Here is a 14,420-nt window from a genome sequence, read left to right on the forward strand (position 1 = left end):
TCTGAACTGTGTTGACTTAGGTATTGCCAAAATGTATGTTTCAGGAAGATTCCTGGGGTGGAGCTAACTGCTGATGCCACAGACAACTGTCTAGGTCTGAAATCTGGAACCCTCCTAGTTGGAACTCATATCCTCCCATTCAACTTCTTTTCTTCCTCTGACTCTTACTTCATTTGTCTAAGGACTGGGAAGAATCCCACTTGTCACTTGTCTCTACCATTCTCTTCCCACTGCTCTAAGGTTCTCAGATATTAGAAAAATACCATCATCTTCTCAGTGCCTTAGACATTCCTGTGTACCAACACCCTCATTCTTCTCTCCTCCATATACAGTAAATCAACTTCACAGATGGTCCTTGTTCTCAATTCTATGGGCTGAAGATTTTCACATGGGAATAATTAATTGTTAGAGGTGGTGGGGGTAGAGAAAGGGTAAGTGAGCCTACTGAATAAGAAGCCATCTTATACAGAAGGATAGATTGAGGAAGAAAGAATTGATGAGTAGCAGAGAAGGACCAGTTGTAGTTATACAACATCAATTTGTGGTGGGTAAATTAGCCCATTGTGTTTATATGGCAAAGTCAGTCCATCATGTGTAAGAGTCCATTAATATATGAATATGTTGAATTTTCAATTATCCTCAAATGATTTCCTGCCTTAGTGTCCTCAGTGAAACTATTAGCACCTCAAAGGCATGAGGTCTCTTCATGCTTTCTCTCCCACATCCCCCAATATCTTCTGTCCCTCCAGTCTTGAAGTTCTATACTAAGTAGGTCCTTCAGTGACTCCCCTGTCTCTCACCACTGCCTGCTGAGGGGAAACTTATTTAGGAAGCTGGGGTCCAGTTCTTGTAATGGTGGCGTATTCCACTGGCTCATTGGGGATAGGAGTCGAACCAGGGTTGGGCCCCATCTGTGTGTTGGCATAGATTGAATCTTCAAGGACGTGCTGGGTTGCATGGATCACTGAGGCATATTGGATGACCTCAGAACTCTCTTCTTGCATTTCCATGGTGACTTCCTAGAAGCCAGAGAGAGAGAGAGAGAAGGAGATCATCAACTAGAAAGTAGAGATCAGGGTGGAGGAAGCTGCTGGTGCCCAATTTGGTATCCTTATGGTGGGGGAAAAGGTGGAGAAGAGGAAAGTAAGAAACTTCAACAGGGGAGGAGAACATGCCTAGGATCTGGTGTGTGTGTTTGTCCTTTGTTGCCGAAGAAGACCATGCCATCAGAGAAATGATGACATGACTTGCACTTGACTTTGTTTTGAGTGAGGGAGGGCTGTGCAGGTTACTAGCCTCACTTCTCCTCCAGAGTCACCTGAATCCATTGACCAGATATTTGTCAGGATGACTAGTGATGACCCAGGATGAGGCAATTGGGGTTAAGTGACTTGCCCAAGGTCACACAGCTAGTGAGTTGTCAACTATCTCAGGTGAGATTTGAACTCAGGTCCTCCTGACTCCTGCATTGGTTCTCTATCCACTGCACCACTTAACTGCCCCCACATGCCTAGGAAACATACCTGGGGATGTCATAGAGTCACAGATAAAATATTGGAGTTATCTAGTACATTTTCCTCAATTTATGCAAGAGAATACTGAAGCCAAGCTAGGGGAGATGCCTTTCCAAGCACATGGAGTGAGTGGTACAGCCAGAACTAGATCCAAGAAGTCCCAGTCACAACCATTCATTCAGCAAGCATTTATTGAGTGACTGTTATATATCTGGCATCATGCTAGTTGCTTCCTTAGTCAGTAAATAAACGTTTACCATGTGACTCCTATGTGCTAGGTAGTGTGCTAAGTGTAGTTGTCTTAATTGGATATTGGGGAATTAGATGGTACAGTTTATGATGCAATAGGAATCATTCTAGGGAATTCAGATCAAGTACAACCTAAGGAACTGACAATGAATTCTATAGGTGCCATACACAATGGAAGCAGTTTATAAGGTTCCATCATGTAGCATACTATTTACAATGAGCATTTGGACCTCTGCTTTAGTCTTAGATCTCTCAGGAATCCTTGACACCATCAACTACCCTATTTCCTGATATTCTCTTTTCTCTAGGATGCTAAGACATCATCTTTTCCTCTTTCTTCCTATCAAACCATTCCTTCATACTCATCTTTTCTGGTTCATTTTCCAGGATCTAGTCTCTAATAGTGAGCATTCCCTAGTACTCTATCTCAGACTCTCTTCTTTTTTCATTTTCTACTATTTCACTTGATGATCTCATCAGCTTCCATGGATTTGTCATCTCTATGCTAATGATTCTGAGATCTGCTTATCCATTCCTTAGTTCTCTCCCAGCCTCCAGAGTCAAATCTTCAACTACCTATTGGACATCTTGAACTGGATATCCATAGACATAGTATTTCACAACATAATCTTTGCACCCTTTTGTTTTCATTGCAAAAATTGGTTTATAACCTTTCATAGTCTAATTGTCTCATGGTGTAATTCTGTTTGACATGACATTTAAAAGGTAAACAGAGAAGCAATGCATTCACCAGTGGCATATGCGTATGCAATTATCATTTTCACATTACCAGTCTAGAATTCTCAGTGCACATGAATTGTCAATATATTTCTGAATGCCTACCTGTGTGGTTTGTTTAGAATGCGGCAGCACTAATGGTATTGTCACTCAGCCCAATGAGGAGCTGCAGACACAAAGGGAGTAGGTGGGCAGGCAAAGGTGCCATAAGTAAGTCATGTAATGTGGTAAGATTTGCATCTTCCTTCTCCAGCTAAACTGTATAGTTGATCAGAGATACATTAATGTGTAAAACATTTCTTTCTTGTTATGGGTTTAATTTTGCACCAAAAACAATTTAGTAATAAATGATTTTTAAGTATACTGGCACAATTATGTTTTAAAAGCTTCATATAATGTTCACACTCCACTTTTTATAAAAAATGGCATAAAATCTGTAATGATTGTGTGGTGAAATATGGTATCTGAAACTCAAAATGTCTCAAACTGAATTGTTTTTCTCCCAAACCCTCCCCTCTTCCAAACTTCCCCATTACTATACAGGGCACTACAATCCCTCCAGTTATAGAAGCACATGATATAGGTAACAACTTGAATTCTTCCTTCCTTCTCTCCTTCCTTCCTTCCCTCCTTCCCTTCTTCTTTTCTTTCTTTCTTTTCTCTTTTTCTCTTTCTCTCTCTTTTTCTTTTTCTTTCTCTCTCTCTCTTTCTTTCTTTCTCACTCTCTCTCTCTTCCTTCCTTCCTTCCTTCCTTCCTTCCTTCCTTCCTTCCTTCCTTCCTTTCTTTCTTTCCTTCCTTCCTTCCTTCCTTCCTTCCTTCCTTCCTTCCTTCCTTCCTTCCTTCCTTCCTTCCTTCTTTCTTTCTTTTTCTCTCTGTCTCCATTTTTCTCTCTGTCTCTTTCTCTCACTCATCTTCTATACCCAATATGTTACCAAGGCTTCTGTTAATTTGACCTTCATAACATCTCTCTCATATACCCCTTTCTCTCTTTTCACATTGCCACTACCCTAATATCATCCCTTATCAACTTGTTGTTCAGTTGGTTTTCAATCATTTCCAACTCTTCATGAACCATTTGGGTTTTTCCTGGCAAAGAAACTGGAGTGGTTTGCTATTTCCTTCTCCTTTGACAGATGAGAAATCTGAGGCAAGGATTAAATGACTTGTCTGGGGTCTCACAGCTAGTAAATATTTGAGGCCAGATTTGTACTAACAGAGACAAGTTTTCCTGATTCCAAACCTAGTGCTCTATCCACTGAGCTACCTAGCAGCCTGAACTCCCGGGCTATTACAAAAACCTGCTGGTTGGTCTTCCTGCCTCAAGACTTCCCCCATTCTAGTTCATCCTTCACTCAGCTGTCAAAGTGATCTTATTAAAATGCAAGTCTGATTATGTCACCCTGCCCTCACCCTCCTCCAAATTCAATCAACTTCAGTGGTTCTTTATCACCTCTACCATCCTTTGCCAATCTGGTACTCTCTACCTTTTTAGTCTGTTTGCTCCTAACTCCTCCATCCCTGTAGTACCCTGTGTTCTAATGACCCTGCCTTCCTTACACAAGACAGTCTATCTCTTGATTTGGTGCTGGCTGTTCCCCATTCCTGGAATTCTCTCCCTACTCATCCCCACCTTCTGACTTTCCTCTCTTCCCTCACATCTGAACAAAGATCACATTATCTACAAGAAGTCTTTCCCAGTACCCCTTTATGCTAGTGCCTGTCTGTGGTGATTATCTCTATAAAGTCAGTTAATAAGCATTTATGCAGGACCTACTATGTGCTAGGCATGGAGGATATCAAGGAAAACAAAAGACTGACTATCCTTCCTCTCAGGGAATTCACAGTCTAATGGAGCAAACAAAATATAAATAACTCTGTATTTGCAATTTATAGAGAGGTTAAATTGGAAATAATCAAGAGAGGGAAGTCATTAATCTAATTTATCCTATCTAGATTTAGAGTCAGAAGGAAGCATGGAGGTAATTGAGTCCAACCCTTCACACCTATTTTACAGATAAAGAAAATGCAAAGGGAGTTGCCATGTACCTTCCCCAAGACCTCACAGCCAGGACATATCTGTGGTGAGGTTCAAACCTACATCTTTCTTACTCCAAGTCTAGTCATCTACTAGTTTTCATACTAATTTGCTGTGTGACTGGAAAAGTCAATTGACCTCTAAAGAACTCTGATTTCTTATTTCTAATGAGGGGGCTGGACCAGATAATCTCTAAATTTGTTTCCCTTTCAAGTCCCTCTGATCCTGTGATTTGCTTGGAGATATTTTTTTTTTTCCTGTTTGGTCCAGAATGATGATTTCACAGGGGAACTGCAAAGTAGGAACCTCTCCTGACCAGTGCAGATCAGCCAGTGTTTTATACCTTATCTTCAGAGCATTAGTTGCCTTGGGCAATCACCCTCCCTGTGTGTGTCAGTGGCAGGACTTGAAACTAGGTCTTCTTTGCCCAATGGCCAATTCTCTATCCACTGAAACATGCTGTTCTGTGCCATGGAAAGAACATCTTTGTCCTCCAGGTCATAGAACTATTGTCAGGGGCAAATGAAATAAGGTATGTGAAGTTACATTGAAAGTGCTCTGTGTACACATGTAAAGGATAGTGAGTATTACTTACCCTGGCCTTTTTCTCCAGTTCCTCAAAGTCCTCATAGACATGATGGAAATCATGATCACCTGTCAAAGCACATGCCTTTAGAGATCCTGCCCTTTAGGGGGGAAATGAGATCTGCTCCATTCTCCTCCTCTCCCCTCCACAAATTGAGGATCTATCCACTGGAAGAAGTGTTTCCTGTGTCTCATAACACTTTTTCACCATTTCCTCCAATCAAAACTTACATAATTTGTTTGTTTTCCACTTCTACTTAGTGGCCCAAAGAGTGTGTGTATATGCAAAAGAGAGACAGAGAGATGAAAACAGAGAGTGACAGAGGCAAAGAAAGAAAAAGAGACAGAAACAGAGAAAGAGATGGAAACAGAGAGACAGAGACAGACAAAAAAAGAAAGGAAGGAAAGAAGGAAGAAAGAAGGAAGGAAGCAGAAGCAAGATAGACTTACAGAAAAAGTTAAAGACAAAGAGGGTATGAGACAGTGATAGAGATAAACAGAGGTAGAGATAGAGAAAGAAAAAGACAGAAAGAGAGAGGGGGTATGTGGAGAGGCTGACAGAGACAAGAGGAGAAAGAGACAGAGTTATGGAAAGAAAAAATCAGAGAGAGAGAAATCAAGTTTCTTTTCTATTCAAAAGCCTTCAGTGCCTGCTCATTATCCCTCGAATAAGGTATAAATTCTGCCTTGGTATCAAGGCATTCTGTATTCTAATTTTCAACTATGTTTTCCATCCTTATTTCACATTACTCATCATTGTCTCTACCCCACCTTTCTAATTCTGAAGTTTCTCTTTCCATTTCTGTGCACATGATGCCTCCTGGGCCTAGAAGCAGACCTCATCCCTTAATCCCATCTTACTCTACTGAAGTCCCTCTATTGCTCCCTGGCTTAGGCCAGCTGCCCCCTGCCCTACGAGGTCTTTTTTGAACCCCTCACACTCAGGCCCTTAATTTGTCTCAAAATGATCTCTTCCTTTTCAAAATCCTGTTTTTGTTGGGCCTCGGCCATGACTGTCTTTCACTTTTTCTTGTCTTTGACTTTTATTCACAAACAAGTCTTTTCCTCCATTACAAGGAGAATTCTAATGTAAGCTGGAGGGTAGGTTTGGGGCCATGAGTTTCTTTACATCCCCCACACCTGCTATAGTGCCTGGTAAATTAGAAGTCCTTAATAATTGGTTTTGGTTTTAAATTGATTTGTGAGGGGTGAGATAGGGGAAAAGTGGGAAAAACATCGTTTTCAAAGGACTTTTTACTTACTTGAGATTTCTAACAATTCATTCATTTTTTAATGCAGTGATTGATTATCTTTTGCGTGCAAAGCATTTTGCTAGGCTCTGAGAATGAGGGAGAAGCAGCAAAGGAGAATGAAATAAGCACTGATATAGTACCTACTATGTGCCAGAGCTTTACAAATATTACCTCACTTGATCCTTTCAAAAAATCTGTAAGACAGATGCCTGTATGAAAGATGGAAAAAAAAAGACAAGAGAATATCTGGCCCTGGAAAGCTCCCAGTGTGTTGGGGAGCAGATAAGAAAAGTGTACACTAACCATAACAAAAATTAGAATGAGTTAATTGTCATAGAGGAGAAAAAGAAAAGAGGATCAACAGAGTAGTGTCCACAGGCTGTGGAGCCCTGGACTCACCTTCCCTTTACTCCTAAGTGCTAGAGGTTCATGAGAGAGTAGTAAAGGAGGGAAGGTAGGATGGAGCTGAGGGCTCCTTGGGAAGAGGTCAAGTGACCACATGTGTCTTACCTGTCCCTGGTTTTCTGGAGATTTTCACAGCATACACGATGCCTGCACTGAGGAGCCCAACTAGGAGCAAAGAGACCAGCACTGAGCCCCAAATGATGAATTTCTGATTGTTTCTTGGGCTAATGGGAAGGGAGACCAGTCAGGTGAGACAATACCAAACAAAACAAGATCACTCTGGGGAAGGCCATGTGCCCTGTGTCTGAGGTAATAGAAGAGCCTAGTTTTGTCTTTGGGCTTCTTACCACTCTTCTCCACAAGTGCCCACAGTTTCCTCCTCCTTACTCAGTGCCCTGATGCAGAACTTGACTTCAGCTAAATCCAAGCAGGATCCCATATTCCATATCTTTCTCAGAATTCTCTCCTAACAAACATTATATTTGTAAAGCACTTAGTCCAGTGCCTAGTACATAGTAGGTAGGCTCTTAAAAAATAGGTATTCCTTTCCCTCCTTCCCTCAGCATAATTAACTGTCCTTACTATTATATCTCCCTCCCACTCTAGTACTTCAAAGTGAATGTCCTGTACTTTCAATCTCAAATCTGACTTGTCCAAAACAAACTCGTCATCTTCTTCTGAATTCCCTTAAACCTCAGCATTATACTCAATATATAGAGAATACATTATACTCCTCATATTCTCACTCCACCCATGTGCAATCAGCTGTCACTTCTTTCCATTTCTATCTTATAACAAACAATATCAAATAATATGTATCATTTAACTTATATCAATAAATCAACAAGCACTTATTAAACACTATGTGTCAGATGCAGTAAGGATACAAATCACTGAAGTACACATAATGAGACAATCCTTACTCTCAAGAAGCTTGTATTCTCGAGGTAAGAACACATTCATGTCTAAGTTTATTCAAAAGAAATACAAATTAAATTCAAAGTATGTAAACTCAAGGTAGTTATAGAGAGATGGAGGTCACTAGTATTTGGAGGGACCAGTAGAGCCTTCTTACAGAAACCCTGAGCATTTTAGGCTAAAGTCTTATCAGATTCTTACTTTGAGTGAGGTACACCCACTCAATGAATAGGCCTCTTTTAGTAGTTACTCGGGGTATTGCCCCTTTAATAAAAATAATAATAATAATAAAATCAAAAAGAGAAAGGAAGATTCTCAAGTTTCCAGGGTAAAAGAGAAACAGTTACTATTTAGTATTTACCTGAGAGAGAGCCAATGCCAAGGCAGGCAAGGGAATGTACCATAAAAAGAATAGCAAGTAAGCCTGTTTTGCCATTGGAAGATACAGATCAGGAATGGGAACATCGTACAATTACCTTATAATGGTAGGTGTGACCCACATTCTAAAGGCCTTTAGTGGCCAACATAGAAGCCTGTATTGTATCCTGAAGACAGTAGCACCCCAGTGGATTTTCATGAGGGACATGGTCAAAACAATGTCATTGGATAGCATACCAACTACCAACCATTGGATAGCGACCAATTGGTAACTCTTCAGATGATTGATAAGAAAAAATAGAGAGGCTGGAATCAGGGAAAGCAATTAGGAAGCTTTTGCCACAGTCCAACAAGAGATGACAAGGGTGTGAACCTCAAACTTATCTGCAGAAATCCTTTTCTGGTCTTCTTACACACATACACACACACACACACACACACACACACACACACAAACATATGCCCTGTTAATACCTTCACTCTGGGAATATCTTTCATTTGTATTTTATATTAATATATTTCATATAATTTTTTTCATGCTGTGTCTCCTCATTAGAATACGAGCCTCTTGTGGACATGATTCAGTGGTTTTCCTTTCTTTTACATGCCCTGGGACTAGCACAGCGTCCCACCCATAGTGAGGGCTTAACAAATGCTTATTGACTATGTCACAATATGTAGGAGATACCCTGTTTTCCAGAGCTGAGGCCTAACAAACAGGCTTTGTGCCCTGAGCTTGACATAACAATAATCCTTTGCTTTCTGGTTGATATCTCCCTCTGACAAAGTGTGTTGCCTGGACCAGCATCTGATGTTCACTGAGGGATTTAGCTCCTTCTATTTCCCAGGGCCATCCAACATGTATTCACAATCCCAGTGTCACTGACAGGTGCTGTACCCTTGTTTCTGTCACAGAACTCTGGTTCTGAACCTCACAGTGTTGCCATGAGTCCTAAGACTTGAGACAATGATTATTCCCATGAGATACAAGATTTTCTTTCTTGTCCCAAGAAATGCCAATCCTGAGAACTATGTCAGGATCTAAGAATGATTGTGTTGTGGACCAAACCCTGTCATGTATGTAAGTGACCCCAGCCTTAGCAGCCTTAAGCCCTCTTCTTAGGAGGGGAGGCTTCCATATGCAAGCATCATTTTGTTCACTCTGAAATGAATTAAACTTTTGTTTGTGTCCTGACTTTCTACTCTCTACTCTACTTTATTTGGTTTGGGCCACCCACAGGTTAGAGTCCAGTTCTGGTCCAGTTGACAACTACCTGACTATACCAGAGGGGTGGCTATTTGAGTGGAAAAGGTAAGACTGGCAAAAGAAAGACTGTGGGGACAGAAGGAATAAACTGGTTATCTGATTGGATCAGAAGGGTGAGGGAGGGTGAAGAATCATGGGTGTCTCTGAGGCTACCAACCTCGATGACTAGAAGTACTGGAAGCCCTGAAAAGAAATGGGGAAGTTGGAGAGGGATTGGTTTGGGATCAGAGGGGGTAGGAGGAGGTGAGGAAGATGGTGAGTTCCATTTTGAGCCTATTTAGTTGGAATTGTCTACAGACAATCAGTTTTAGATATACAATAGTTATTTGGTGGTACTTGACTAGGGCTCAGGAGAGAGTAGGGGAGAATTTACATATCTGTGTGTATACACATATACTTTTATACAGATATATATATACACACACACGTATACATATGTGTATATATGCAGATATATGTGTGTATATGTATATACATATGTATGTCATCTGAACAGACAATATAATTCAATCACTAAAATTATTTGTTACATCTTCTGCATAAAGGGTTCTCAATACTTTTTGCATCCAGAGTCCTTAGTGTATTTAAGCCTAAGGACCCTTTCACATAACAATGTTTTTAAATGCATAAAATAAATTATGCAAGATTACAAAGAAAACTATTGGTATAGCAATAGAGTTAAACAAAAATAATATACCAAGTTCATGGACCCCATGTTTAGAATCTTTGACTTAGCGATAGTACTGGAGGGAGGAAAAGAAGAATCAGGCTAGATCAGGAATGCTCACACAGAAGGGACAGACATGAATGAGAACTCAGCAGAGCAATCTGACAAGGAGCTGAGAGGAGCTGAGAGACCTGGAAAAGTTTTTTCATGAAAACCCAAGAAAGAGTTTTCAAGAGCAAAGAAGGTGTGGCTGAGGCAGGGATTATTGTCTGAGTCAGATACTACAGACATGTCCAGAAGGATCATTAAGAAGAAGTCAATTAAGACATCATTGGTAACCTTGACGAGAACAGTTTCAGATGAGTGAAGTCAGAAGTAAGGGGTTGAGAAATGAATGAGAGAGGAAGTGACAGCAACAAGAACATTTTTCTGGGCAGGCATATTCCAAGTAATGTTTTTTGGAAGGTAACTTTTCCTTGCTTTACAATTTTACCTGGTTGGTTCATTAATCTCTCTGAGGAAAGAAAGGGAAAGATAATCAGCCATGAAGAAACGCTGCCTAGCTTATCAAGAAGAGAAACTTAACAGAAAGGAATCTGGGGTTATGCCTAGTTTATGTGGGAGTGGGATAAATGATACCCACTGTTCAAAATGTGGTGGTGCAGGAGGGGAAGGTCTTATTATTTGACACAAGGCAGTCTGGGTTCAGGACTGAAAAAAGAAATCGGATTTCAAGTCATCCTAGACTTGGAAATGAGGGAATGGTGTGAAGTATAATTTCACTAGGCTTAAGGGAACCCTCAGCTCCCTTTGTCTGCCCCTTTCTTCTCCTATACAGAAGGGAAGGCTGGAAAGAGTTGACATTAGAGTAAGAGTCTGTGGCAGCACAAGGGAGAACTACACTAATGGCTGAGGCTGGGAGTTCCTGAGATACAATGAATTTTCCAAAAGGAGTTGTACCTCCTGGTGACCAAGGTGGTGGCAGAGGTGATGAGAGGTGTCTCCGTGGTAGCTTGAGAAGGTGTGGTGGTGAGAGGTTTCTCAGTGATAGGTCGAGGACTTTTGGTGGTCTTGAATGTTTTGGCTGAAAAAACAGAGGAAGGAAACACTTGGCGCTTGACCCCACACCCTCACCTGCCTCCTCTTTACTTGCGGGGCCAGAGCAACTAGACTCTTTGCCCCAGTGAGGTGCTCAGCCTTGAAAGAGCTTTAGGCATCGTACGTAGGCATGCTGTGGGCTATTAAACTATAGTATATCTTATCCCTTTGCTTATATATCATCAAGCACGCTAGCCTATTGTTTCTACTGCTAATATCACCATCAGACTCCTGTGCCATCCCCAGACACTCTGACTTCCTGACCAAGAATATTCCATAGGGTTCTTCCTCTATTCCTAGGAGTAGGATGTGGTTAGTATCCTGAAAAAAACAGTACCAAAAATTCCCAGATAAAGAGCATTCATGATTCACAAAGAGTATCTCCTGCCCTCATACAATTATACTTGTCCCTTCCCACCCCCATTTTACAAATAAGGAACTACATCTAATAGAGATAGAATGTCCTCTCAGAGTAACAAGGCAAGTTAGTTTCACAACTATGCTTGACCCTATGTCTTTGCTCTTCCATTAGAACCTGCTAGAATCTGCTCCAGCAATACCTCTGGTGGAACCACCCCCCTGTGCCTTGTCTCCTGGGGCCAGAGTCTCAGGTATCCTAAATCAGTGAGGCACAATTCTGCCTGTGTTGGGAGGACCTTGTTTGTGTGTGGTTGTGTTAGCCATAGGTGCACTTGTATGAATGAATGTGAGTGTGACACTGGCCACTCAAGATTTAGAAGCCCCAGGACAAATATCTGCTTTGCATGTGGATGAGACCAGAGAAGAAAATGCCTCATCTTCCCCAGGGACCGGAAAAAGAATTACTATCAGAACCTTGGGGTGGAAAGAAGTGAGGAGAGGATGGAAAAAGGGAGGGAAATGAGGCTGAGGGACTGAAAGGAGGTGAATAGCTTCACCCTGGAGACCTCAGGGAGGCCTAAGCTCACATCCTAGCCCTGGGTCATATTCACACAAGGTATTTCCTAAGCTTGAACTGAAAGGGATTGAGTTGGCAAGGACTTACCTGGAGAAACGTCTACCACGATTGTCCTGATAATATCAATAGTCTTCCAGTAAGAGTTATAGATTCCACAGCAGTAGGTGCCTGAGTCCTTCACCCTGAGGTTAGACATGGTGATGGTGATGGTACCAGATTTGGTGTTATCCTCCAGGGAGGCTCGTGGGTCCCTATGTTGCCCAGTGTAGCCTAAAGACCTTGTAATTAGTCTTTCACACACCTCTTCATCTTCTCTCACTTTACACCAGGTTTTCCACCTGTTCTCACCTCTCTGGGGCTTGTAACTGCAACTCACTTCAAGTGTCTGCCCCTCTTGGTACTTCACGTGGTTCTCTTGTCCCTGTGATCCTGAAAAGCAGATCATTAGGTCAGGGGGAGTCCGGCTGGGCCTCCCTTGAGTCCCCTCCCTTCCTTGACTGAAGAATACGAACAAGGTCCTGGGGGCTCGTCTCCTTAAATAACATCTTCTAGGAAAACATGCCTGAAGAGCCAGCCCCTCACCCAAGGGAGCCTCCTTATCAGTAGTGTGCTAGTAAACAACAACAACAACTTCTCTCAATCTTTCTTTTTTCTTCCCTCTCATCCTCTTCCTCTTCTTCCCTCTCCCTCTTCTGTCTTCTCTCTCCTCTCTCACTTTAGATAGATAGATAGATAGACAGATAGATAGATAGATAGATAGATAGATAGATAGATAGATAGATAGATAGATAGATAGATAAACTTATCCATGTACATGTACATACCCTTGACACATTTTAAAATCAATCTACATCATTAACATTTTCTCTAGCCCTTTTTTAAGCCTTGCCAACTTACTAAACAATAAATCAACTCTTCATTTTCATGCAGTGTTTCGCAACATTGAAAGTGTAAATGCTCTGACCGGAAATGTAACCGTCAGGTCTTCCAAGTCAGTGGGAGCTGGCTCCAGCACATCACTGCCCCCATCCCTCCCCAGGTCCTCATAGCCACATAGCATTGTCCTTCTTCCCTCTGCCACTCTCCTCTCTCTTCTCTGCTCCCTGTCAGTCATCACCTCTGCCTTTCTCTGACCTACTCTCCCACACCCAGATACCCATTAACAGCAAAGGCAGTAGCAGCAGTAGTGGAGCTGCCTTGGCCATCATGCCTCCATGGGTCCAGAGGCAGGGGACATGGGAAGTGGTTTCTTCATGCTGTCCTTGGGCTGATGCATGGCAGGATGGTGTTGGTTCTGATTTTCCCCTGCCAGATTCTGAGCCTCTGAGGAGAAAGAAGAAGTAAGAGATAGTGGGGGGAGCTATGGTTGGGGAAGTGGGAGGAGTTGAAGGATTAGAAGTGCTGACCTTCTACAAGAGAGGTGAGAGCACTTATGTCTGGGGGATTCCACTGGTCAGGGCTCTGACTCTGAGGATGACATAGCAGCCCTCTTTAAGAAAAGCTATGGCCATAACTACTAATGGAGCTTGTGTTGCATGATAGCTTCCTGATTTTACAAACATCTATTGCATGTTTAAGTGCCCAAAGAGCCTGGGCATGAGGGAAGAAGATTAAGGGAAGGAGAACTGGGTCTAGCACTTCACCAGGATTTAGGCAAATGGAAAAGGATCTGTCTGGTCTGAGAGAATAATTTTAGATGGATGGCAGCTTCTGGGGCAGTCTAAATTTAGAGTCTGTTTATGAAGAATATCCAGGAGACGCAGATGCCATCTCCTCACTGCCTCTTCCCTTGTCCTCTCTCTATGGCCAAGAAGAACCAGTAGTACAGTGAGAGACAATTCCTTTTCTTATTTGTCACACTAAGTCCTTCCCACCCAACATTCACTGTAATTTCTCCATCCCCGGGGAAATGATTTGGCTAATGAGAGTTAGAGAATTGGAAGGAGTGATGGCTGGACACAGAGTCCTGTGATTTAATTAGAAATTTTTGTCCATTATTCCCCAGGGGGAAAGAGCAGGATAAATCTAGGATTGCCATTCATGGAAGCTATGTCATGGAACCATGGAACAAAAACCCATAGCTAAGAGAAACTTCAGGAACCATTTAATCCAGCACTTCTCAGTGGACCAAGCATCTCTTGAAGAGGGGAGGATGAGAATAAACATTATATGGTGCCTACCATGTGCCAGACAATATGTTAAATGCTTTTTGCAAATATTATCTTATTGATGTTCACATTTTCACAGGGAATTAGGTACTATTGTTGCCCCTCATTTTACGGTAGAGGAAACTGAGGTCAAAGCAGGTAAGTGACTTACCCAGGATCACACAATTAATAAGTAGCTGAGGCTGGATTTGAACCCAGATGTAATTG

At 41.9% G+C, this 14,420-nt stretch overlaps 1 protein-coding gene and 1 long non-coding RNA gene across 2 annotated transcripts; one reads left to right on the plus strand and one right to left on the minus strand.

Moving 5' to 3' along the window:
* Positions 1-534: 534 nt before the first annotated feature.
* LOC140526101 (triggering receptor expressed on myeloid cells 1-like) lies at positions 535-13,365 on the minus strand. The gene is made up of 6 exons (XM_072642042.1): positions 13,202-13,365; positions 12,133-12,474; positions 10,971-11,094; positions 6,886-7,004; positions 5,133-5,191; positions 535-1,019 (listed from the first exon to the last, which is right to left on the minus strand). The coding sequence occupies exons 1-6, from the start codon at positions 13,251-13,253 to the stop codon at positions 822-824; spliced, it is 894 nt and encodes a 297-aa protein (XP_072498143.1). The 5' UTR covers positions 13,254-13,365; the 3' UTR covers positions 535-821.
* LOC140526102 (uncharacterized) lies at positions 8,837-14,215 on the plus strand. The gene is made up of 4 exons (XR_011974235.1): positions 8,837-9,157; positions 9,317-9,388; positions 11,641-11,719; positions 14,051-14,215. It is a non-coding gene; the product is annotated as an uncharacterized lncRNA (long non-coding RNA).
* Positions 14,216-14,420: the final 205 nt, after the last annotated feature.

This window comes from Notamacropus eugenii, chromosome 2 (assembly GCF_028372415.1).
Source record: "Notamacropus eugenii isolate mMacEug1 chromosome 2, mMacEug1.pri_v2, whole genome shotgun sequence".
Classification (NCBI taxonomy): domain Eukaryota; kingdom Metazoa; phylum Chordata; class Mammalia; order Diprotodontia; family Macropodidae; genus Notamacropus; species Notamacropus eugenii.